The following is a 27488-nucleotide window of genomic DNA, read 5'->3' as shown; positions in this document are numbered from 1 at the left end:
TAGGCTGAGTTTAAGGACCCTGCGATGTTCACATAATGAAAAAAATCACATAATGACGTGGGCTTTCAAACTGTATCCCCATCATTAAGCTCCACAAATAGCTACTGCAACTAAATCAAAACTATCAGTTCACAGTCTGAATGAAGTTCTCCTTACTTAATGTGAAGTAGCATAACAAAGCCCAAACACCACCTGGAACCTTTGTCTGGGTGATTGTCCATGGAGAAAACAATTTTCCTTTGAAAGATGTTCTTTCATTAGCCACCTGTAATGAACTATATGTCTCATTATAATCCTATAATTCCCAGTAAGGAGAGAATACATATAATCGCCATGAAATAAATTTAACACGAGCTATTAGCAAATTCAAATTAAAATGAATATGCAAATGTATAGAAATTATAATACTAAATATAAAGTAGGTCACTTTGAAGTTATTGATGAATAAACTTGTTACTTATAGAAATAATTTTTAAGTATAATATAAGTATCTGCCATACACAGTGCTCGGATTCATCATGGGGAACTTGTTCCTGTATATATATCTTTATTCCTCTTTATTTTCCCACCCCCTCCTCGCTCTTCAATCGTTCTTCCCTTCTCCATTTACAGAAGCTCTGCTTCCACTTCTTTCTTTCCATCCTGTTTTTCAATCCCTTTTCCCCTCCTCCTCCTGCCCTCTTGCTCCCCTTCCATCTGAGCACGTTCTTCCCACCTCCCAGCGTCTATCTTTCGTTTTACTCCCCGTGTACCCTCAGGGTTTCTCACACAGGAGAAACAATGCAATGTTTAAACTTGTGTGTCTGACTTACTTCATTTAAAATTATAGTCTTGAGGTGCATCCCTTTACCTACAAGTGACTGAAGTTTAATCTTAATTACTTTTTAAAGCAACATATAAAAACTGTAGGAAATACTTTTTAAAGCTACAAATAAAAACTATAGTAAGTACTTTTAAAGCTACAAATACACTCAAAATATCATTTTTCCAAAAGCAGAGATATCAGATGTGCACTAACTTAATTTATAATGCAAAGTGTTAGTAGCTTGAATAATAAACACACAACAAAGAAAAAGATAAAGAATTCAAAAAGTAATTAAAATGTATAAACAGCTTAAAAGTATCTCAGCAGAAATTAGGAAAATAATGTTTAAAACTACAAAGTTTAATTTTTGAACTACTGGATTGGAAACAAGTTGAACCATAAACTTCCTCCTTCTGTTGGTAGAAGTATTAATTGATAAAAGGATCTTTGGAAGAGAATATAATATATCTTACAACTATACAGAGTCCACCAAAAAATGTGTGCACACTTCAGGAAAAAAAAATTATGTAAGTATTATAATACTAAGTTTATTGAAACACCATGAAATTAACACAAGTTACCTTTGGCTTCTACATTTCAAGAGGTGCTCAAAGTGCTGGCCGTCAGCTCCCATGCATTTATGAGTACCGAAGCGAACTGCTACTTGGGTAATCTTGGTCAAAGCGTCCATTGAGACTGCTACACATGCATTTTTCAATTTCTTCCCTAAAGGCCAGCAGGGTAGTGGGCTTTCTACAACATGCAACATCTTTTAGGGTCCCTTACAGATAAAGTCTGCAGGAGTTAAGTCAGGAGAATGTGCACCCTATAAAAGCTTTTTGTTTTCCTGAAGAGTAGGTATATATTTTTTGGTGGACTCTGTATATATTTGCATGACCTTTGGTTGAGATAATCTGAGAGCCTTTCTTTCTGAATTAATTGCATAAAAGTACCAAGATATAATCTCCACAATGTTTACAGAAGTATTATGTGTAAAGGTAAAACTGAGACAGTCTGACAAGACTTCCTGCTTCACTTTCTATAGCATTTCTATAGAAAACTGGGAAGATCACCAATCCCACCTTTACTCAATGAAAGCCAAATTATCTATATGATCATAATTTTTATTTTGTATTTATTTACTTATTTACTGTCTTTTTGAGACAAGGTCTAGCTATACAGTTCAGGCTGGCCTTGACCTCACTTTGTAGCCCAGGATGGTCTCGAACTCACAATAGTCCTCCTGCCTCAGCCTCCTGAGTGCTGGGATTAGAGGTCTGTGCCACCAGGCCTGGCCATGATCACAATTTTTATTAAACTATCAGAGTTCAATTGATAGTTTCTGAGCAACCAACAAACCTGAAACCTAAAGAAAGACAAGTGCTTCTAAAGACAGACAGGATGAGAGACAGAACGAGGCAGCCACCAGATGTCATGAAATTTGATAAGGATAATGAAAAAGTACAAGTTGCAAAAGTTCACGTAGGGGCAGGTGGGAAATTATAGGAGCCCTAACAACTGCAGACGTGAGGGACACATATATTTATCCACAAGCTCTTTTCCACAGACCTTAACAGAGCAGAGAAAAAAAGCTAAGGAAATTCTCTGTCCTAGGAGCAACACCAGCTCCAGGCAGGACACAAAACCCTACCCAGATCCCTCTCTGTCTCCTCTACAGCAGAGCCGCGAAGCACTGTGGGAAGGCGGCCAATCTGGTCATTAGGACACATGTGGAGACCAACAGTGCCTACTGTGTGTAAGTAAGCAGGGGAAATCCTGTAAGTCTACAGATTTGGGGAAAACAACAGGAAAAAAAAAAAAAAGAAAGAAAACTTGTCTACCATGGAGGAGGAATATATCTCAAATCCTAACCATTAAACATTCCCCCTACCTCTCAGTGGGATTTCCATACCAATGAAGGTGATGAAATGTCACTACCTCTGAGCCCTAGGGTTATGACAACTGCGCAAGACTAAATATACTGGAACAACAGAGGCTGTTTCCTCCACCTCCCGGCTCTCGCTGACATGTTGGCAAATGTTAAGTGACAAGAATATTCTGCAGGAGGCTGGGGATATAGCTCAGTGGCATAAGCACCTGCCTGGCAAGCGCAAGGCCCAGAGTTTGATTTCCAGTACCGGAAAAAAAAAAAAAAAGAATATTCTGCTGGAGGAGAGGAAGAACATGCTCTCAGAGACCATTCTTAAGACATATCATACAAGAAATGTATAAAACTGAGTTGCTACTAAGAAATACTTAACAGCTGACCCACTAGTTTAAAAATCTCTAGCAAACCCCTACCCCAGGCAGAAACTTACTGATATTAGCATGTCTCCCATCACTATTAAAAATGCTTACAGCAGAGCAATGTACCAAGAAAAAAAGTTCATCTGGCTCCCAGTTTTCGAGGCCGCAGGTCTGAGTGGCACTGCAACTGTGGCAAGGGCCTTCTTGCAGGCACGGCCGTGGCAGGAACGTGCGTGGGAGGGAAGATCTCGTGGGGAGAAAGGAGACCAGGGAATCCATTCCTTGATAACTACACCAGATAAAGGCTCAATCCCTCACCAGATGGCTTCAATCCCCCTCCCTCCCTACTGCGTGTTGAGCAAAAGACAAGATGTGGTCACTTCCAGCACAAATGGTTTTTATACCAGTCTCTATTGTTCTATGTAAAATGCCAAGCTCTAAACCAAAACACATTATACACAAGGACACAAGAAACAATAACACACAGTCAAGAGACAAAGTATTCAGCATGACCATGCTCAGAACTGATACAGATCTTGGGACTTTAGATAGGAAATTTAAAATAACTATGATGAATACACTGAAAGCTCAGGCAGACAAGTTGAACAATATGTAGGAACAGATGAAGCAGAAATTTTAAGAAAAGGTCCAATGGAAAAGTTAGAAATGCAGATGAATCCCCTTCAGGCAATAGTTGGTGGACTCAAAACTAAGAAATCAGTAAAAATTACAATAGGTCAACTGAATCAGGAGATGTAGCACCAAACTTTAAATACTAACATAAACATATTTAACTGCCTTTATAGTTTGTCTAATATACCAATCATGCCTGGCACATAGCATATACTTGATAATGTTTACTGAATAAATTATTGCTATTTGTCATTGAATAATTTAATCATTAATGAGTAAAGAGAAAATGGGAAATCACTTACTATAATCTATGCTAAAGCGAGCAATTCCAGATCCTGGATAATAGGAGCCCTTCTCCACAGTGACAAGGCAATGCTTATTTTGTTTTTCTTGAATAATTTCCTTTGCTCCTAAAGTCCCTTGATTCATCAAATTCCAGCTTCGTATGCATCCATCCAGACGAGGGTTAATCTAACAGGTCAAGAAGTGCGTTTTAAACTTATACAAGTCAAAGTGATAAAGAGCTTAATTGATTCTAGGTATAGGTTTCATTTAGATGGAAGACCCAAGCACTTGCCTGGCAAGCACAAGGTCCTGAGTTCAATTCCTGGTACAAAAAAAAAAATAGATGGAAGATCCTTTGATGACATTTTAAAATATTTCAAATATCTTGAATTTAAGCTGAATTTTTGCTATTGATGTGCCCTTGAGATGGACAGTCTTTTCCAGCAAAAGTCAGTTTGTGCCTTTGCAGTCCTTCAGTGGGATCCTCTTACTTTCTCACATCCGAGTCTCACTTGCCTCTCTGTGTCACCTGGAACTAAGTTCTATGTATGCCTCCAGGAAGGCGGGGCGTTCTAAGCTGCTTTCTGCTCTGCTGCATTTGCATTTACAACACAGGCTCATTTTGCTAACAGATTCTAATTCTCTTCAGGAACAAAAATGTTTACATTCTCTAGCACTCAAGATGGTAACCATTTCATAAATGATTGACTCACTTGAATAACTTCTCTAGCTTTAAACTGTAAGTTAAAATAAACATCTCCTCCTTTATGTTGTGATGGGTATTTTGTCTTAGCAATGAGAAAGTAACTGAGACACATATCAGAGAAATCTTTCAAAGCTAAAGGAACTATGAATTGCCGTGAACAAAAGATGGATATAAAGTAGTAAATATTTAACTTAAAACAACAAGTTTATTTGGTAAATAAAATTTTTTTTTTTCTTGGTTTTTCTCCGGTACCGGGAACCAAACTCATGACCTTGCGCTTGCCAGGCAGGCGCTTTTGCCGCTGAGCTAAATCCCCAGCCCGGTAAATAAAATTTTTAAAACTGTTATACAATGACTGCTTCTTTCATGAAACCTGTTCCACACTTATTTGACAAATATCTTATTCAGTAAAACATCTATTATATCTAACTTCAATTTATGATAGCCTTGGTTTAAAAAAATACACTTTCCTGTAAATAAGGATCAAAACATATAATAGGTATTATGAAAAAGGAAGAAAATGTTCAAATGGGGAGGGGAACAAGGGAGAGGTGAGGAGGAAAGGAAAGAAGGAAAAAAGAGACAGGAAAGAAGAAAAACATGGAAACAAAGCTTTTGTAAATGGGGAGCAGAGGTGGGGTTGAAGGGAGGGTAGAGGAATGGGAGAAAATACAAGTGAAATCATGTACACGTACAGATTCTCTATGCTGATAGTGATCACCATGTATATCTAAAATGTACCCAAAAATCTGATTTTTAAAAAATCCACTTTCCAAGGAACCCTTAACCTCCAAAATTAAGTCCTAAAATAGATCTGAGAAAGACCTTTGACTGGTTTCTACAAAAAAAATCAGATTCTAACATATGTGTTCATATTTAACGCCTAAGCATGCTACCAATGAACTGACACTTGAGAATTTAAAAAAATTCACCTCTCCATGAGTCATGCTGGGAATTTAAGTGGGCACAAAAACACAGAACCACTTTCTTATTTTCTTAATATAATTTCAAGGGTCACTAATGTTATTTTTCCATGTTCAATTCAAGTTGTCACACTTGATGTGCTTACCAAAATAACTCCTACTGACACTCAGGAAAACACATCTTCAAACCTATTACAGAGAAAAGGAAGTCATCCATGATGGATGACATAAGCTTGGATCATTACCGGTCTAATGAGTGCATCTTCCACTTTCCGAGGTAATCCTGAAAAGTATATTTTGGTTTCTACAAATCCATTTGTAGATTTAAAAAGGTTTGCAGGTTTATTTATATTCATCACAGCTTCTTTAGCTATTTTAATACTAATGCTATCTTTTAATTCTTCCACAGACACCTACAAAGACAGAAATTACCAAATAATTAGGCATCACTACATGATATTTGAAAGACTGTATTAAAAAATCCTATTATTTTAAGAAATTATTTTCTAAAAAAAAATTATTTTCTAAAATAATCAGTTAGATATAATAATAATTATTGATTTGTTCCAACCCATTTGGGAAGTCAAACTATAATGTGATAAAAATGTTTTAAGGTAAAAGTATTTGATCAAAAATTTTTAAAAAATTAAATCTACATTTAATTTTAAAATCAAAAATATTAATTTTAAATATTCAATAATAATGTAACCAATAGCAGTATGCCATAACATTGACAGTTTTTAAAAGAAAAGTGAGCCACTCTAAGGAAAAGGTTAAGTGTTCTTATTCTGCAATTGTTTGATTTTTCTTTTTTTTTGGTTTTTCTCCGGTACCAGGAACTGAACTCACGACCTTGCGCTTGCCAGGCAGGCGCTTTTGCCACTGAGCTAAATCCCCAACCCCTCTGCAATTGTTTGATAGTGTACATATGGACTCAATTATGTACATTAGTTGTTACTATAAACTAAGAGAAATCAGACTAGTCCAATATTCTGCTCAGTATTCTGTTCACAAATTATTTATTTCAAAATCCAAAAATAATTGAAACCTTAAGAAAACACACACATAAAGTTAAATAAATATTTTCCAATTTTGAACATAGTTTGGGTATTTAAAAATGGTTGCAAGTGAGGGTAAACAATAAGAAAAATCCTCCTAGAAAGGCAGTTTGAAGAAGTATTGCAGCAACGGTCTCACAGAAACTGTAGCCCGCAGGATACAAACTCTTCACTTACCAATCAGTAACAGAGCCCAAACAACAGGGACATGAAACACCACTACAGCAAAGGAGAAGCTACCTTAAAAGTAAAGCAAATTCAGTAACACACTTAAAATTGGTTAACATTTTGTCCTTAACATGGCCAAACAAGAGCCCCTTGCTGGATGCCTTCCGGTTCCTAGCAGCCTCCAAGACCAGGTTCCCACTTGCTTTGTTTTCTACGTTCTCGCAGTTCCTTTTTAGCCACTGTAGCTGTATCCTCCTCTCCTCAACTTCTAATGCAAAGCCCCTGGGCTTGGACCCTGGACCTTTTCCTTTAACCATGCAAGTATTTTTAATGAGGAGCTACACGGCCATTCAAGAGCAATTGGAAAATTTGGAGACTGCAAGCAATTTTAGCTGACGTAATAGTAGGGGACACACAGCACCACAAGAAGCTACACTTGAGCAATACGCAGATGCAAAATAATAACATACCCAGTGCCCCGAAACCTGCAGAAAATCCCTAACAGACATGTATGCGGGGAATATTCATGCTTTTTACTTCCTGAACTTGTGCATATACAAACACAAAATATTTGTTGCATCAATTTAGTACTCATTAAATTTTTCAAGAATGTAACAATCTGGCGAGGGATATAGCTCAGCGATACAGTACCTACCTGGCAGATGTAAGGTCCTATTTGATTCCTGGCACCAAAAGATAGTAACAGTCTTGTAAACCAAGAATACAGTTCTGTTTTTCTTAGATTTTTATTATAAATTTCGCACCATTTTGGAAAATTAACAATAGCAACACCATTTATGCATTTCGGGTATTGGAGCTGCTAACATGACATCCCAGCATGTCTTCCTTTGTCGCTTGCACATTATTCCATGTATGCAAGCAGGCTCTAACAAGCATTTTAGATGTATTTGAGTATTTACACACTGAAATACATGTGACTATCTTATAAACTACCTTCCCTTTACTTGCTTATATAACAGACCATTGCATCTCTTAGGTATATGTGAATATACCTAATACATATATTAAAGGTGCATTCTTATATATAATCAGACATTAGATGAGAAAAAGTTTAGAAACATTAATCAACACAGACAAATTCACGGACTTTAAAACCTTCTCTATGTTTTTTTTGTTTTTTTTTTTTTTTGGTTTTGGTTTTTCTCCGGTACCGGGAACTGAACTCACGACCTTGTGCTTGCCAGGCAGATGCTTTTGCCGCTGAGCTAAATCCCCAGCCCCTCCTTCTCTATGTTTAAAAATCTGAATTGAAAACCTTAAAAATTATACCCAGAATCTGACAACTTTTTATCACTCCTGCAAACAACACTTCAGCCAAAGCTGCAGTCTCACCGCTGGGTTACTTCAGTGGTCTCCTAACCCCTATCCTGTTCTGTTCTGATTCTCTACTGACTACTTTTCCCAAAGCCATCAGGTTCTCCTCAGAATTATGTTTTAAAATGTAAATTATATTATGTCAAGTCTTAAAACCATCCAAGGCCTTTCTATTTAGGACAAAAGCCAAGTCTTCACCATGGACCCCAAAGCCCGAGGTGATCATATTGCAGACCACATTGTTTACTTCATTTTCTAAGCATTTTCCCGTCGCCCTGCGCTGCAGCTATGCCAGTCTGTGCACTGTTCCTCAAACACACAAAGCACATCTCCCCGTGACACTCTGCTCTTGCTATTCACGTCATGCAGAATCACTTTACAGTCTTCCCTATATTTCTCATGACTTTTGCCCTTCGGCCTCTGCTCAGATGTAATTCACCAGATACCTCTCCTGATTCCATGAACATGCTGAGTCCCTCAACTGACCCCACGCACACTCTGCGTCACTCCACTTCTCGCTTTGTGTTGCTTTTCTTTTTCCTCTCTGCATTCCTATCTGACATACTCCCTTTCCGCTGATCACCAGAATCAAGGTTCACAAGAGCAATGATTTCACTTCATTCACCACTGTGTATCTACCACCTAGAATAAAGGTTAGCACATAAATTACTTGAAATATTTTTGTTGACTGAATGATGATGATACAATTAGAAATTATGATAAATTATAAGCTTACTATTCTAAATATTAGACTATTACCCAAACATGAGATATAATCACTTATAAAATGCTAGTATTTATTTCTCTGAGTTATAGTCATGCTATTAATTAAAAAGCCTATGCTATTTTTCTGAATTATAAAACAATTTACTTATACATTTTGATTTCTTATCTTTAGGGTATTTTTTGGAATTTTAAAACATTTGAAATGAAATAATGTTCTCAAATAAATATTCTGGTTTAGAGATTCATTTAAATCACTTTTTTCAATTTAAATGCTTAGTTATTTATTTATTTGAAATAATTTATGTGCTAAGTAAAGTATATTGAAACAAGACAACTTATTAATGAACCATCCAAGGCTATAAACCAGCTAAGCGTGATGGCACACGCCTGTAATCCCAGCACTCAGATGGCTGAGGTAGGAGGATCGTTGCTAGTTCGAGGCCGGCCTGGGCTACAAAGTGAGCTCAAGGCCAGCCTGAACTGCATAGGGAGACCTTGTCTCTTGTCTCAAAAAAACCAAAAAAAAGTTATAAACCAGTAAAATGTAATGCAGCAATAGTATTTTATAGTAAAAAGTACAAAGTGAAAAAGAAATCCTCTTTATATTATTGGGTGAAGATCATAAATTGTTTAAATACTGATTTAAGAACTTAACAAAAATACCAGCACTACAGTTGTCAGCACATTAAAGTTTTTCTCTGACTTGCTTGTAGGTGAAATTCTTTTACTTTTTTTTAATGTAAAATTATGTTCTACTTTTAGGGGGAGATTTTGATTAAAACAAGTATGACATTAAGTAGCAGTTTCACAAGGATCATAAACACCGGAAATAAAAGCTGGAACTGAACAGCTTCCCGCCAATCAGCCCAGCATGCAGCCTTTAAGAACCTCATTCCAGGGTAGAAATGCAGTTCAGTGCCAGGGCACTGGCCTCACATGCACAGGCAAGGTCCTGGTCCATCCCCAACAGAGAAAAACAAACACATACTTTGGGGACAATTCTTCAGGAAGCATTATCTACAGCCCCAAATTTTAACTTTACAATATAAATACCTCTCCTTTCTATGTATTATATACCTAGAAATGTAATTAAATTATCCTTCAAATAGCATTTTCAATTTTTTCTCGGGTAAAAATTTTATTTTTGTTCTCTCTTGCTGAAAAAGTGATTTTTTTTTTTGGCCTTTTTGAGACAGGGTCTTGCTATGCAGTTCAGGCTGGCCTTCAGCTCACTTTGTAGCCCAGGCTGGTCTGAGTGCTGAGTGCTGGGATTACACGTGTGTGCCACCATGCTGGTTTGAAAAAGTGATTTTATTAGTAGTGATTTGGAGACATTAAGCGGTAAAATTAGTTTTTCACACATTTTGGAAATAGATGTAAATATCATACACTAGACAGAGAAATAGCAAAAAAGATACACCAGCAAAGCTGTGTTAATAAGCACACCAGAGGAAGACAGATGGCTGGGTGTGGCACACCTCTATATCCCAGCACTTAGGAGGCTGAGGCAGGAGGATCACCATGAATTTGAGGCCAGCCTGGGCTACATAGTGAATTCAAGGCCAGCCTGAATTACATAACGAGACCACATCTCAAAAATAATAACAGAGGGCCGGGGATATAGCTCAGCAGCATAAATGCCTGCCTGGTAAGCACAAGGTCCTGAGTTCGATTCCCTGTACAAAAAAAAAAAAAAAAAAACAGAAAGGAAAGCCAGACAATTTTAAAGATTTCTCAGAAAGTTGCATCTATTCCTGTGCAAACACCATGTTCTTTCAGAATTAGGCGACCAAAATCAACCACTGTTCAAGGACAAACAGCTCCCAAAAGTGAATTGTATCTGCAAGCAACGGAGCTTTGCTGACATTTCCATTACAGGTCTTCCACATCACACTGCATGAGTTCACAGAACAGCATCAGCTTCTAAACTCTGAGGTCTAGAGCTCAAGAGCAAGGAAAGCTGTAGTTCTAGTGCCTTGAAGTCAGAAACCGGGCAATTTAAAAGTGTTCGGCAGCAGCTTACTGAATAAAGGAGGCTCGAGTGGGTAAATGAAGGAAGTAACTGAGCAATGAATTCGAGTGCTTCTCAACACAGCCCCTTGCCTGCGCCTGCAGGTGTAGAGAGCAGTTCTCGCGGGCGCTGCATTTCAAAGAGAAATCTTTCTTTTCTCACCTATACTTTGCTGCAAATAGCAACAACTACTGTAGGAAAGACCTTCTGTTATCAACGAGCAGTAATCTCTTCTACAGAAATGCCTGCGTTGGTTTGGGGGTATTTTTCAAGGGAACAATATAATACAGGACACACATTTTATAAGATTATTTATAATAGTCACCCAAAGAATGATATTACAAAAGAGTGCAGGAAATCTGTCCACACACTTAAGACCAAGGAATCTAACCGAGGGCCTGGATTTCACAGAAATGTCATGCATGAGTCCAGCTGAAGACCTAGAGCCTATAACAACAATGTCTCCTATGATCCAACTGGAGGCCCAGAGCCCATAACAATATCTCATGCAGGCCTGTTTCATAGATCTTGCTGGAAAGGCCCAAAGGTCAGTGGTGGAATCTAGGAAGTCTGTGCCAGCGGGATGAAGGATCTGTGCTAGCAGGCTGAGGGATCTGCACTGGAGCCAGGAAGCAACATACCAAATAAGAACCAGAGCTCCCCCGAAAGGTACCACAGCCATCCTCAGCAACAGAGAGGTCTCGAGCTCCTCTAATGGTGAAGACAGCTGAGTTCCCATCAGGAAAGCCAACACAGCAAGCTTCCCAGGAGACTGGCAGTGCACTATCTTCTCCGCCGGAGCCAGGAATCGATGCTCAAAGTGAGGACCAGAGCTCCCCCAAAGTGAACCAAAGCCATTCTCAGTGCCAATGAAGTCCCGAGCTCCTCGGAGGATGAAAACAGCCAAGTTCATCAGGAAAGTCAGAATGACAAGCTCCTCCAGAACCAACAGCTCCTTGCTGCTTCTACCAGCTCCCAACAGCCTTTTCTCTGCTCCCAGCAGCTTCACTTCTCCAGTTCTGCCTCTTACGCTGCTGTCAACAATCCCCAGGTGGGCCTTCCACACCCAGCACCACACTTACTCAGTTCAGCTGGGATTTACAAGTTGACCACTAGTTGTCAGGCCACTGTAATGCCCCATTTGATTCCAGGTGATTTTTAAAAAGATGATTTCAATTTTTTAAATAAATGCTATTGTTAGGGCATATTAAAATGTTAGTTCTAAACATTCTGGTACCCACTGATGTATGCTGTTTGTACAAAATTGATTGCGTATCGATATGCTTATATTTAAACTCAAATTAACTTTTGACTTTGTTACTATGTGTATTCATAGTATTTTTTTAAAATAGCCATGGCAAGTGAGGGCAGCTTCCCTTGATCAGAGGTATCTTTTGAATAAACCATTGTGCCCGCTAGAGATCCCCAACCTATAGGACACACACCATTCCTTGCCTGCCCACCGAGAGCCACAAACAACTGAAAACAACGTTAGGTACAAAAAATCCAAAATATATTAAATGAGAGTATCATTTCTCAGGCTGTTTCAGGGATTTACAGTGTGGAAAATAGACTACAGAACATCAGCTAACCCAACCTTTTTGTTTTCTATCATTATAAAAATAAAATTCAATTTCACATAAACTATATTAATGCGGGAAAAGCCCTGTGAAATCTTTCAAACGTACCATATTCCATACGCCGTTATTAATAACAGCGCCGCCACTTGTGATCTGCGCTGTGAACTCATTCTTCAGCTGAATTTCGAGCTTCCCGTCCCGCAGCGCGATCAGCAGCCACGCAGAGTGGTCCAGGGACTCTGCGCACAGGATGACGCCTTCCGAGTCGTACGTGCGGAAGTCGAACGTGGCTGAGAACCTGGACAAGGGACGGAGACGGCCTTAACGTTAAGGACACGGAAAACTCCACACGCTCCCCTTTCATCTCTTAGAAAACAGTAAAATGCTCAAGAGCCAAGTTCATTTTGCGCTTGGAATTAATAAAAAAAAAAAGATTGAACTAAATTGTTCATTATTAACTTTGGGTCCCCACGTGTTTAAAATCCAGTTATGTTTTTGTTTATTCTTGAAATCTTTTTTTAGTGAACAGATGCTCTGGTAATTTTTCATCTTTTTTGGCATACATTTTGAAGTCACCTCTCAAATGTTGGAATTAAGACACGTAAATACTAGCCAGACATCTCTCCTGGAACCTTTCATATATTACAAAACCTGACATTAAAATGTGTGTGTGGGGGGGTGCTGTATCGATAAGTGATTAGTAAAACATGTTACAATTTCATGATTGATTTATCTATCAAAGGCATATTTTCCCTGTGACTTCACATATGTCAGGAAGGATCACTGGGAAAGCTCCCCAGGACAGCATCTGGACGGCTGCACACATAATTAAGCCTTCGTGTGTGCTGAGGATGGTAAAATAAAAACCTCAGGCAACAGCTGTTGAAGAGCAGCAGCCCTGGCCACGGGCCTCAGCGAGAACCACGGATGCCAAGGACGTGAGCGAGCCGAGGCACGGCTGGAGAGGCCTCACCGTCCCTGCGGGGACCGCCCCGAGAGGTGTGTCATGAGAAAAGGGTGAGAACGCGCTCTCCTGCCCCACGAAGGCACAGCGGCTGTGCAACACCACCGCCCGCTGCCCTGGACACCAGGAGAAAAGGGGTGCCCCGATGGCCCGCGCCCTACTCCCCTCAGTGAATAACGAAACCTCTACAGAAAAAGAAAACAAAGGAGAACAAAAACCACTGTAAAATGTACCCATAACTAATTGCATAAATCCTGCAGTAGAATACATGGAAGGAAAGCTTCACAGACATTGTGTAGTCATGTGTTGGGGCAGGGGTATCTGAGTTCCGACAATGCCTGATATTAAGACGACTGTAGGAATACATACAGTATAGCAATGACAGGGAAGAGAAAATCTTAGGTGACACTGGATTTAAAATGTGTTGACTGAATGCTCTTAGAGCACTTTGGTGGGAATTAACGTTCAAGTCTCCAAGGGGGGGCGGTGCAGGGAGATAGCTCAGCAGTGCGGTGTCCCTCTGGCAAGGGCACAGTCCTGAGTTTGATTCCTGGTGCCGGAAAAAAAACCCAGCAACAACAAAACAATCTCCAAGAGACCAGCTAATTGAAATGATTTTAAAAAGACAACCAGGGGAAAAGAAAAATAGTTGCATAATGTTCAGTCATCTAAGTTAAAGTAATTTAATTTAAAAAGTAAAAGCTTTTTATAATTCTAAGAAGGAATTTCACATTGTTGTCCTGATATGTAACAGTAATGACAATGGGGCATCATTTGCTGTGGGAGCACAGATCTGGCTCAAAGGGAATAAAAAATGTGGCAGAATAAACTTTCACCTTTAGGATTCCAAGTAAATACGTGAAAGCAGTACAATGTGGAATAAAGTCTGTTGGCTGGGTATCAATGTAGCAAGAAATTCCAGACTTCAGTTCATATTTTAAAAGAATCATTTTGCCTAGAGTGGGGACTTCCGTCCCTTTCCATCATTATCTGAGCATTCTGCTAATGTGAAGCATGGATTATCCTGCCAAAATCCGTATCTGTGTATGTCAAGTTCTTGAAGAAGTTGATCCTATTATGGAGAAAATTTCCTTTTCTTTGTAAATCATGCTAAAATGGTATTTCAAAGAGTTGTGTTCTGCATATTTTGTTTCTGGAATATATCAACAGCATAATAATTCATCACTCTATTTCAGAAGTATTACAGAATGGAAAAAAGCATGAATTTGTTAACATTTAGGTAAGTAAAATATTTTACTATGGGAAACAGAGCTGAAAGAATTTGCTGAAGTAAATACTAGCTATTTTTGTGTTGTTATACAAATGGCAATTTATTAAATTCATCAAAGTATATGTTCAATATACATACATGTACATTGCTAAATGCATATATTGTACTTTCAAAACGTGTAAACTATATGAAAAAATAAGCCAACAAATATTATATAAATAATTATGTGGCTAATTCTGATACAATCTTAAGGATCAAACTATGTATTGTAAATTGCCTTTGAGAAATAAATACTCCTAAAAGTGATTAAAGACACACTATATTAATACTTTTTCTCTTATTTCATTATTCTCACAGCAAGGAAGGACTGCATGTAATCAGCCTCCTAGAAGATACTGTATGCTATGAGGCTTCGTGGAGAAAAGCAGATAGAGGGAATGGAGAGTTGGAAGAGCAAATACAGGAGAATCTTAGCATAACTTCTATTTTTTTTTAAAAAGACTTGCATTAAGTTAGTTGTATTCTTTAATGAATAATGGTTCATGGATCTAACAAATTCCAAACATTCATGTTTAATTAATTAGGATATCAAGTTTTAGACTCCAGGGGCTGGGGATTTAGCTCAGCGGCACAGCGCCTGCCTGGCAAGCGCAAGGTCATGAGTTCGATTCCCAGTACTGGAAAAAAAAAAAGTTTTAGACTCCATAACCAGCTTCACAGGCATTTCCTTCCCGTTATCCCAATAAAATTCCAAATTCCAATTCCTTTCTTCAAGTCTCAACAATGTACGACTGTCAGAAAATTTGACAATATATGCAATCACAACTCAAAACACTGCTCCTTTCTTAATGTTAATCCAGCTGCAGGAATATTTGACAAAGTATTCAGATAGTAAACTAAAATTATGTGATCATTTCTTTAAAATACCAGTTAAGCAATCTTAGGAATTCTCTTAATAATTCTGAATATGTTGACACTCTGAAACCAATACTTTGAGTATTTTCTCATTACTTATTTTTCATAACATGTGTAAAGAACAATGAAAATGTCACAAGTACAATAACTATACGTGCCTAACTCCTTAATAAATATATTATTACTAAAAATGAAGAATGATGGGGTAAAGTAAAATAATCACTGGAGAATGACCGAGAATGATCCAGAAATGTTCTGGTGTGAAAATTAACTATATGAAGGAGCAAATTGTTTTTTGAGGTTCCCAAAGTCATAGGATCGACAATATCTAAATTATCTAATTGATAACATAATTCCCTACATTCTGACCTTTTCAGTCATTTTAGTTTTGCCCTTGTCTGCCTGACTTCTAGAGATTATCACTGTTATTCATTTCTCACCTGTTAGTTTCTGGCAAATTAAATTTTAAATATAAAACAACCCCTGCAAACTGCTCTGCCAAGTAAAGTAATTCATAATTTTTGTCCAGGTTCAAAGGAAGACACACGGGAATAACCTGAAAAAAAAGAAAAAAGAGCCTATGTTATGGCTGCTTGGGTCAGGGTGTATATCTCTCTCTGGTTCTAAATGTGTCCTCTTTAATACACTGAAATAAATTAAGAATACTTCTCGTAAGAAGAAGGCAATATCTTTCACTTCCTTGTAAAGTCAAGGAATATGACCTCCAAGAATACATGTTTTAAAGTCTTATTCAACGTGTATGGCTTTTGAACTTTGGCTTTAATATTTCCCCAGCAAATGTCAATGTTAAACAATTCCTTCTTCATGAATCAGTATGTATCTCTTATAGTGTCAGACATGATGCCTTCCATGAATTATATCTGAAAATTATTTTTATCTGGAGTTGGAAATAGATATAAGAATTAATGTACCAATAAATAGTACCTTGTGATACTCATTTAAAACAAAAAGTTTTTCTGAGCATGAATGTGCTAGCTAGATTGGAAGAGAATACTGAAAAATCTGAAAAGAATAAACAGAAGTTTAGATATCATCTTAGTCTCAAAGGAGTCTAAAAGACAGTGATTTAAAGTCATCACACCTCTTATCAAATACTTGTTTTCTAAGACTGAAAACAAATATTAAATTGAACAGTTTTTAGGAATAACTTCTTGGGCACATCTAAGGATATTGTGGGAGTACTTGTGTACATAGCTGTATATTAAACACAGCCTCAAATAAAATTTCACTTTCTATTGGAATTTTAATAAATCTATTCCAAGGCAGATGCTGCTATGTAACTACAGCAAATACTGAAATAATGAGGAACCACACTACAAAAGAAGATACTCACACAGGATGACATTTGAAATAACCAAAGCTACTAAATATACCAACTGCTTTAACTTATCTTTCCCAGTGTCTGCTTTCCTGTGTTCCACTCTGACAAGTCTGACACGCCCACGGCATGTTCATACGTGTAAGAGTACTTATAAAGTTTTAGGTGTGAACAACAGGATTTAGTGGCTACTACACATATCAAAATTCAGAGACCAATTTTATTAATCTGTGTCTCTCAGACTTGTTTTTAGTATTCAGATTTAATGCACGATTTACACAGGAATTCAATTGAACTTTGCAGGTAGGTTGTAGCTTTTCCGTCACTGAAATAAACAGTTAAACATCTGAAACCTTTTTTTTTTAAATAACAATCTAAAGTTTGTGAGCCTTTTTTTTTAACATGTTAAGGTGAAATTATATAATTATGTGTCAGGGTATTCTTTAAAATTCCTAAGTAATGTTTTGACACTGTGTACCTGTACCTCCTCATATGTTACCAAGACAGTTGTCGCTGAACAAATGGCAAAGTTGTCTATGCCTAGACACTAGGAAATGCTTTCACTAAACTTTACATGTAAGATTTTTTTTTTTCACAAAGAAAATTAACCTCTGCTTTTCTTGGTTTCTTAACTACACATACACACTGCATTCTCTAAATGTACATGTTATCGATAAATACTTTCTGTTAGCCTGTAAGCCTTTTTTTAACACAGCCACTGATTCCCAGTTTTTATCATTTATATGATTGTACTAAGTAAATACATATAGTCTGCTTAGTGCTATAGCAATTAAGATAAAACATCTGTATTTTTTATTTATATCAGTTATGTAGAAATAAGTGCACAGATCTGCCATTTTAGAAAAGAGGTGAGAAGTTGAGCACTGTAAAATGTTTACCTCACAGCTCTGCCGGTCATGGGCAAGTTTGAACCCTTTCTTCCCGTCACAGTAACAAGAATAGCCTCCAGGGTAGTTAACACAAAGCTGAGCGCACATGTTTTCCGAGCATTCGTCTATATCTGGGGTAATACAGAACACAAAGCTTGTTTATCCCCTAGATATTCAAGCCAGCCCCAGGAAGAGTATTCTATTGATTAACAAGGAAATGAAAATACATCCATAGGGAAGATAATTACATGACATCAAGTCACAGAAATTCCAAATGAGTTACAAAGGTACACTTTACATATCTATACACTTGAAACAAATTAATACTTCAGTAATTAATGGTAGCGTGGAAAGTCTACTCAATTTTTTATTTTGAATTTGAAGAAATAAATGATGGAGTATTTCAATTTAAATGTCATTTTTGGTTCTAAGAATTTCCTTGAGATTATTTCCCAATAAAGAAAAAGAGGAGGGGGAAGGGGGAAGAAATGGGAAATGGAAAAAGAAGAGGAAAATAGGAAAAAACAGAGAATGAAGGAAAAGGGAAGGAAAAATAGGAATAGGAAGAAAGTGGGGAAAAAACCTTTTAACTAACTGAAAATTAACGCATTGGGGGCTGAAATCACAACTGCAAAAACATGTCTTCTCAATGTAACGATTAATGGTGGCAATAAGTGTAAGAACATATTTAGTCTCGTCTTATCTTTTAAATCTCAATACGATATTCCAATACTTCCAATACTCAATACTTCCAATATTGTGAAATCTATTGGCTTCTTATCCTGACTCTACATTTTGAGAAAATCAAACTTGGAAATTTTGTATAATATGCTTAACCTGGAGTCCATTTCAGGGCTATATAAAACCTTTAACATTTTCGTTGGATCCATACTTATGATCTTTGAAAAACCCCAATTCATTATCTCATATAAATTCTCATTAAAGTCTTTAAAATTAATCCCCAAAGTTAGTGATCCTTCAAATGCATTGAAATTATAGAATACATGATTAAATTTAGATGTATATAGGTATATGTAAATAATTTTTTTTAAATCTCTCACTTATTGAATAAAACGGCAATGTAGGTGGTGAAGTTGGCTTATGATAAATCTGCAAATCCCTACAGCTTACCACAGTAATTGCTATCAGGAGTGGTGGGAGAGTAGAAATGGTATTATGGGGCTTGGGTGGAGTAAACAAGCAGGTCAGACATCAAAATATACTTGGAGTGAGTATATATCTATAAATATAATTGGAGCATATATACTTGGAGCGAGTCCATTCTAAAATCATTACTGATTTAGGCAAATGCACAGAGACATGAAAATAGATTACAGGTTACTGGGGCACAGAATAAAGTAACAAATAAAAGGGAACTGATGGCTTAATGGTTACAGAGTGTATGGCTGGGGTGATAAAAAACGTTCTGGGAACAGGTGATGGCTGCACCACACTGAATGTAATTAGTGCTACGGACCTGTACGGTTAAAATCAGTTATGAGGGTGCATTGTGGGTTGTATATATTTTTACACACTAGAAAAAGTATCGATGTGATTAATTTTGGACAACATATTAAACTCATCTTGAACTTCTAAAACATTTAAAGGGAAGCCTCAAATAACTTACATAGTAAAAAAAAAAAAAAAAAAACCCTCTAACACACTGGAGCTACCAGAGGCCTGCAGGGCAACACTGATGCATCCCACAGTGAGACCAGCACCTCCCAGATGATCACTGACCAATATTTCTCAACTTTCTAAGATTGGTTAGCATGTGTTTATGACAACTCATGTGATTTACACTCACATCTTTCTTTTGTATCTATGTGTTTTTGTTTTCAGACTGAAACCTTCTTTGTCACTGAATGTTACTGCGGTGATGTGAAAATGTGTTTATCTTGCTTTAATTACATATGGAGCTCTCCAAATTATACGTAACTTACAGGGCTGGTGAGTACACTGACACTAAATTTAAAGACCATTGGTGTTAAATACTTTTACCGTGAAAGGTGCCAGTGATCACTGAATTGACCAAGCTACAGCAAAAATCAGGAAATACAACTGTTGGTGTCAAACAAAACCATGCTGCTAAACAACAGCTAAGGGTTCAAAAGCTGCCCTCTCCAGCACCAGCAGTTCCACTCACACCGCTGTACCTGCACAGGCCTGCGACTGGGGATTGTATCTGTAGCCTTCAGGGCATTCACACACATAGTCTCCTGGCATGTTTCTGCACACGGCTTTGCCACAAACATTTGGCTTCCTAGAACATTCGTCCACATCTGTAAATGAAACCAATGTAATTTTACAATTTTTCCAATACCAGTAAATTCTATCAGGAACATTATCTCTATTTCATGGACTGTGCTCATTGTGTATAATGAGATATTAGACTAGCCTTGGAACAACAAAATATTAAATCTAACATATTTTAGTTCACTAAATAGTGTTTCACTATATGAATATACAGGATTTGATGACGAATACATACATTCGATTGATGTTTACTATGTCCCTTTATCTTCATAAAAAAGAGGGCTCAAGTGATTTTCTTAATTACCAGGTTAGAGTGTGACAACAAATGGAGCCGGGCACGGTGGCACACGCCTGTAACCCCAGCACTCAGGAGGCTGAGGCAGGAGGATCTTTGCAAGTTCAAGGCCAGCCTGGGCTACAAAAGCTCAAGGCCAGCCTCAACTGCAGAGTGAGACCTTGTCTCAAAAAGACAAAAAAAAAAGAAAACAAGTGGAAGAAGAGATTCAACTACATTCTCAATATTCTCCAAGTGTACTTCCAAATACATGATTCTGAGATGTGATTGTAAAAATATATTCTCTTCTTATTATATGAAAAAAATTAGAAGGCTGTTTCTTTGGAAAAGGCTCTCACACCTGCCCCTCCATCAACACTTGAGTCCAGGCCTCTAATCTGTTCCCTCTTAGAGTTGCCTAAAGTAATGAAGAGTAATTCATACTTAGAATGAGATTAAGAAAGGTCTAAAAGTATTTATATAGCTGCAGTTAATCCAATATAAATTTTAGTGATAGAGTAACACTTCAAAAATGTGAAGCACATTTATTATATTACATAATGGAGGAGACAAAGTACTGATTACAATCAGCTACTAGATAAGCACTTATAAGCGAAAAAACAAGTGATCAAAATAGTTTGAGAGAAATGTAATTATTAATGAACATTTCTCACCTGTACTAACAGAAAGACAAATTCAGAATAGAAAATATGGGCCAGGGAAGTAACTCAGCAGTGCAGCATCTGCCTGGCCATTGCGAGGCCCTGAGTTCGATTCCTACTACTGAAAAGAAAATAGTAAAAAAGAAAAAAAAAAACAAAAAACAGAATAGAAAATATATTTCCTACTAAAAAATGGGCAGGGTTTTTTCCCTACAACTGAATAGCCACAATTTCAAATATTATTCTATTTAAACTAATTTGCACAGAACTAATGGAATCAATCCCTTGCGATGAGAGACTATTTCTGTACCTTGACTGTTAACAGTCTGAGTATGACATTATATAATAAATATATGAAATGTTACCAGTGAGGGAAACCAGGTAAAGGGGATCTGTGATCTCGCTATATTGCTTCTTATAACTTAACATGACCAATTAATCAAAATCAACTTTCAATTTAAAAAAATTATAAAATCTCTATGCTTCAGGCTTGAGAAATATTGCAGAGAAACACACACATCATATGAGCTTAGCTTATAATAAATTCATTTTATGAATTTACACTGACATTTAATGTTTGATGAAAAATTTTATTCTTTCATATTTTGACAATTACTGGCAATTTGATCCCTTGCATATCCAGATTTTGGCAAATGTCCCACTGTAATAATTTTAAACATGTATTTCTAAAATTTCTGTACTTTATTATTTGATTATCATGGTTAAAGGATTATGTAAATGAAGAATATATGAACATATGTTCTGGTCACCAGGGACCTTCCTATTTTAAGAGGATTTTTCATAATTATATACATGTGTCTATTACAAGGGAGAAAGATATAACAATTTTAATTTTAAAAAGTCATAAATTCTCTAGAAGGACAGACTTCAAGATTTAAATGTGGAACTCAGAATGGGCATTATCTATCTATGTAATGCATATGGTATCAATAATGATAATGATTTTCTATAACCGGTATTTAAATGATCCAATTATTCTAAATACTCAAACTTAGATCTTCAAATAGACAGATAAGAAAGATATATGGTCACTAAAAGGATAATGGTTTAGAGAAAAATGTTAGTAAATGAAGTTCACTTCAGAGGCATCTAACTGTACGTTAGTGTTACAGTGTTATAGCAAACTATAAAGTACTGAACAAACTTTTCTTTATAATGAAATCCTTTACATTTATCTATAACAAAATGGTTTATGGAAACGTGCACAAGTACCCCCTCCCACACACATAACAGGAAAACAGGAAAACACTTTTTGTCAGTATCGCAAACCAAAGGAATTACTTCCCATTGTACCTATCACAAGGCTTGAAAGTGGATAACAATGCCTGTTATTATAAACACTGATGAGCAGAGTGTTCCGGGAATTCCTGGAGAAAATCCTCTAACTGAATTTTGTTCTCACATAGTAAATATATTTTATTGTAATTTATTTTATCCTATTCTAATGTCTTGCTCTTACCTTTACAGTCTTTTTTATTGGAAAGCAAATCAAAACCACTCCTGCAGGAACACTGGTAACTTCCAGGAGTGTTATCACAAATCTGGCTGCAACCTCCATTCACATTTAAGGGATCTTTGCATTCATTTATATCTAAAAAAAGAAAATCAGTTATTTTTAAAATAAAGTAAGCCTCAGAGAATTTTTCATGTGGCCAATCCCGATGAGTCAGGGGGTGGATCATACATACCAACTTCACACATTTTTCCTTGCCAGCCTGGTTTACAAATGCACGTGAATGCAGCTTGGCCATCTACGCAGCTCATGTACCCATCTTTGTTGCATGGTAGAGGATTACACTGGTCTGGAATAGCTGAAGGAAACAGACATCTATTAATTTTTACTTCATGCTGTGGTAAAATACTATAATTTGGCCTTTAATAAAAATTTTTTACATGAAGCAAGTAACCAATGAAGAAAATTGACTTCTTCCTTCAAATACTTTTTTCACTAAATGAGAATCTATTAACAAATGAGTATAATTATTTTATAAAAGGATATCACTTTTAGATTTTAAATATACAATACTTTATAATCGTAATGCAGAAATGTCTTATCTGAAACTTGAACAATTCCTTGAGTAAGATAGATGAAACAAACTTGACTTAAAAAATCACTTGATGCTTCCAAATTGGGCTATGAGGGAGTAAATGGAAACAGATTTATTCTCCTGGCTCACATAAGTGGAGCTCTGGTACAAATACGTAAAATATCTGTTTTCAAACATTAGAGAACACTGATTCCCAGAGGGAAGCAATAAACATTGTGTGCCTGACAGTGTAACCATGTCACTGCCTAGAGACCATGTCGGTGCAGCAGCACACAGCTCAGGCAGAGGCCGAGACCTCCTCGGGTTACAAAGACAAACACTGGAGTATGAGGTCAGACTGGAATTTTGCTAGTCAGAAGACGGAGGATTGTGTGAAGAGGAGAGAGAAGGTTGCTGACTTCAGCGATCTAAGGTTTACGGTTGAATAACGACTGGCACAGGACAACTTCCAAAGTTCACACTGGACGACGAACGGTGCGCTGTGGACTGGCCGCTGAAAATGTCTCATGACACAGAAGACATCAGATAGAAAGCTCGCAAGAGTGTGGTCCTCTTACTTAGAGATAAGTAAGCTTTAAGTTAACGGTGCTCCAGACGAGCCTAACATACTTTAGAATCAAACCCCAGAAATTTGTTTTTAACTTTCTCCAAGTCACCTAGCTGGGCACCAGACCCAACTGCTTGTTTGGAAAAAGACCACAGAATCCAGAACCTAACAAATGAACATTCTGCTTTGTTCCCTTATCTTAGGAAATGCAGTAGTTGCCATCCACTGTCTACAGTCTGTTGCTCCAAATAGCTGATCAAGTCATAGTCAAGGCAGAAGGGTAAATCCGGACCCAGTTACTACACTTACATCCACATTAGAGGTGCAAAATCCTTTTTCTTACTGGTACCTTCATTAGTATTGTTTGTTCTATCCATTATACAATTAAAAATAAGTAGCACACAAACAGGAAGGAAACTATGACCCAGAAACAGAAAAAATCCCCTGATGGAAAGATGTCCAGAAATGATATAATAAGCAAAAAATAAATTAATGTAGCTGTTATAAATGTACTCCATATATTCAAGTAGAAAATACAAGCATGGTAAAGACAAAAAAGAAAAATATACATATATATATATATATGACCCAAATGAGACTTAGGCATGAAAAATACAATATATAAAATGAAAAATATGTGAGATAGGATTAAAAGTAAACTATACATGGCACAAAAATAATAAACTTTAAACTACCCAAATTATGTATCATGAAGAACATACAAATAAAAACAACCAAAAAGTAAATAGAGTATCAGTAACTTGTTGGATACCATAAAATGATCTAAAATATGTGTTACTAAAGTTCTACAGTGAGGAGAAATACCTTGGGAAAAGAAAAAACTCCAATAATTTTGATAAATTTTTTTCCAAATTTTGTGAAAACTATGAAGCTATACAGAACAAAGCACCTCAACAAAATCCAAGTAGAATAAGCCTAAAAGTTTCAATTTGAATGAAAACCAGTGAAAAATAAATAACAGAAGTAAATAAAAATACATCATATCATGAGGGGTAAATTCAGAAATGATAGTAGATTTCTCATCAGAATCTATTTAAATGAGTGCACAAGAGAGAAATATCTTCAGTGTATTAAAAGAAGATTATTGTCGGCAGGGAAGCCTTACTTAATGAAACTACATCCCCAACGTAAAGGCTATAAAAGGTTTAGGAGGAACAAAAACATCTGAGAAAATCCATCTTCATCAGATATGTGCTATAAGAAATATTAATGAAGTTCTTCACACATCATAAAATGCAATCAGATGGAAATCGGGGTCTATACAAAAAATTGGGTGCTAGAAATCATACCTAGGTGAGAAAACATAAACTAACATTTTCTGATTTGTTAATATATGGACTAATGTATTATGATTTTTGCAATGTGTAACATTAAAGAAGAAAGAGCACAAAATCTATTGTAAGTTTCTTATGCTGTATATGTAGTATTTTAATTTAATGTATAATTCTTTAAATTACAGATTTATATTATAAATTCCAAGTGAAAGAACAAAAAAAGCAGCATAATTAATAAACAAATGGTAGAGATAAAATAGAATTAACCATTTTAAAGAAATGTAATCCATGGAATTGCAGGGGGGATAGGAAACAACCAAAAGCCGATGGAATCAGGAAATTTATAAATGGCCTAGGGCTAACGCATAAGACAGAGATTGTCAGATAAACTGAATAAAATAGCAAAATTCACCAAAAAATCTATATAAAATAAAAACTCACAGATAAAATGCACAGTTAAAAATTAATAGGTGGAAGATAGCCCCTAAAACACTAATCAATAGAAAGCAAAAGCCCCTGTGGTAACTGCCTGTAATCCTAAACCTAGCACTCTGGGAAGCTGAACCAGATGGATTGAAAGGATGAGGCTAGGTTGAGCAACTTAGCAATAATGTCTCAAAAAAACTCTTAAAGTCAGGCGTGATGGCACACACCTGTAATGCCAGCACTCAGGAGGCTGAGGCAGGAGGATCATTGAGAGTTCAAGGCCAGCTTGGGCTACTAAGTGAGGTCATTGAGAGTTCAAGGCCAGCTTGGGCTACTAAGTGAGCTCAACACCAGCATGAACTACACAGCGAGACCCTGGGCTGCAAATTAAAACAAAACTAAAAAGGGCTTAATTCAGTGCATAAGTCCTGGATTCAATCTCCAGTTAAAAAAATAAAGAAGATAGCATAAGTGACTCTATTAAAATAAGAAACAGTTGATTTCTGAATAAGGAATGTTACCAAGAAAAGATCTATCAAAAAGCATAAGGTGTCCTGTTTACTTTCTTCGTAAACTGTCCCAGCGCAGGGTCCTCAGCGATCTGCTCATTTGTTTCTTCATCCACCCAGGGTCTCTCTGCCGCAGATGACACTGCTGTGTCCCTCCATTCCTGAGCATTTCTACATGTGCTTCTTAAGCTTTCCTGTTGAACTGCAGAGTTTCTTTCCCCCTCAAACTAGCCAGAAGAAATTTGTGCCATTACATCAGTAAATAACTAAGCTAAAGCCTAATTAATTCAATACATTTTCAGAAAGTTTCTTCATAAGATCAAGTTTTTTAAAAAGTAGTAATAAAGTAGATATTAGTTAAATGATGGAAACTGGGCATGGTGGCACACGCCTGTAATCCCAGCACTCGGGAGGCTGAGGCAGCAGGATCGTTGAGAATTCGAGACCAGCCTGGGCTACAAAGTGAGCTCAAGCCCAGACTGAACTGCCTAGAGAGACCTTGTCTCAAAAAGACAAATAATAATAATAATAATAATAATAATAATAATATAAAATATGAACTGAAAAAGCTTCCCAATTTATACCTTGTAGTTTCACCTTTTTCTCTTTTACCATCAGTTAGGAATTGACAAATTAGAGAAAAATAATAAATTAGAATTACCACTAAGTCCTAGTACACTTCAGAGCACCCAAACTGATTTGATTCACATAACGTATTTCACATTTATACTGTTGGTTCCAAAAAGTTAAAAGAATAAACATGGCTGTACTTTGATCTATCAATCAACTGCAATGTTTGGTCATATTATACAATTATGCAACAACAGCCAGAGCAAATCAGTTATAAATACAGTTTCTGAAGTCAATGACCTAGAGTTTACAAAGAACACTATTCAACTAAACCTTCGTGAAAATTTCATTTTTGGTACAAGAGCAGCATTTACAAATGAATGACATTCTTTCATATGGAGTCTGAAAACACTTCCTTGCTGGGGTACAATCCTTTAAGAACTCATTTGCTGATTTTTAAACATCGGTTTATATTAATATAGCTTATATTAGTTTATATTAACTTGCAGGATTTCTACCTTGTTTCACTGTTTAAGCGTATGGTAGCAGTGCTTACCTTTGATACAGCTCCTTAGGTCGGTGTAACCATTAGTGGACAGACGGGCAGCAGTAAATAATCCAGCTCGGAAAGAGCCAAGACAAGCTGCAAAAAAAAGAATTCTCCTTAGCGTAGCCACATCTAGTTGATCTGAAATCACGGTAGAAACTGTCCCAAGGAGGTCAGACATTTATGTTCCTATGACTTCACAAGATTCACAGGATGATTCCAAGTCAACCTAAAATGTTTCCATCTACCTTTTTTCCTGTCAGAGTTTAACAGAATATTCAATTAAACTGGTGAATATTTATAAACTCTAAGCAAGTTATTGCCTTTAAACTTACAGATTTTAAACAAAAGAGGCAAAGTTTACATTTTTACGCTGGAAGAACCTTATACAAAATATTCCCACTTCCTCTGAGAAATTGTCATATTTAAAATACACTTTGATTAACCCTAGATATGAAAACCTGTGACCCTATCTAAGTAGACTGAGTGGAAGTGAGCACAAATACATATTCCAATT

General features: G+C 36.7%; 1 protein-coding gene across 1 annotated transcript in view; it reads right to left on the bottom strand.

Annotated features, from left to right (window-relative positions):
- Positions 1–27488, bottom strand: part of Pros1 (protein S (alpha)) — a gene marked incomplete at its 5' end in the record, with an annotated part of 51266 nt that overhangs the window by 7985 nt on the left and 15793 nt on the right. Inside the window, 9 exon segments of the mRNA XM_013503591.1 lie at positions 3988–4156; positions 5845–6012; positions 12586–12775; positions 16028–16143; positions 17826–17947; positions 19973–20098; positions 22489–22620; positions 22718–22840; positions 26981–27067. Coding sequence (XP_013359045.1) covers positions 3988–4156; positions 5845–6012; positions 12586–12775; positions 16028–16143; positions 17826–17947; positions 19973–20098; positions 22489–22620; positions 22718–22840; positions 26981–27067 — 1233 coding nt within the window.

The sequence above is a fragment of the Chinchilla lanigera genome, unplaced genomic scaffold, assembly GCF_000276665.1.
Source record: "Chinchilla lanigera isolate Chin_1 unplaced genomic scaffold, ChiLan1.0 scaffold00006, whole genome shotgun sequence".
In the NCBI taxonomy this organism is placed as follows: Eukaryota; Metazoa; Chordata; class Mammalia; order Rodentia; family Chinchillidae; genus Chinchilla; species Chinchilla lanigera.
This window is presented reverse-complemented; position numbering and strand designations above follow the sequence as displayed.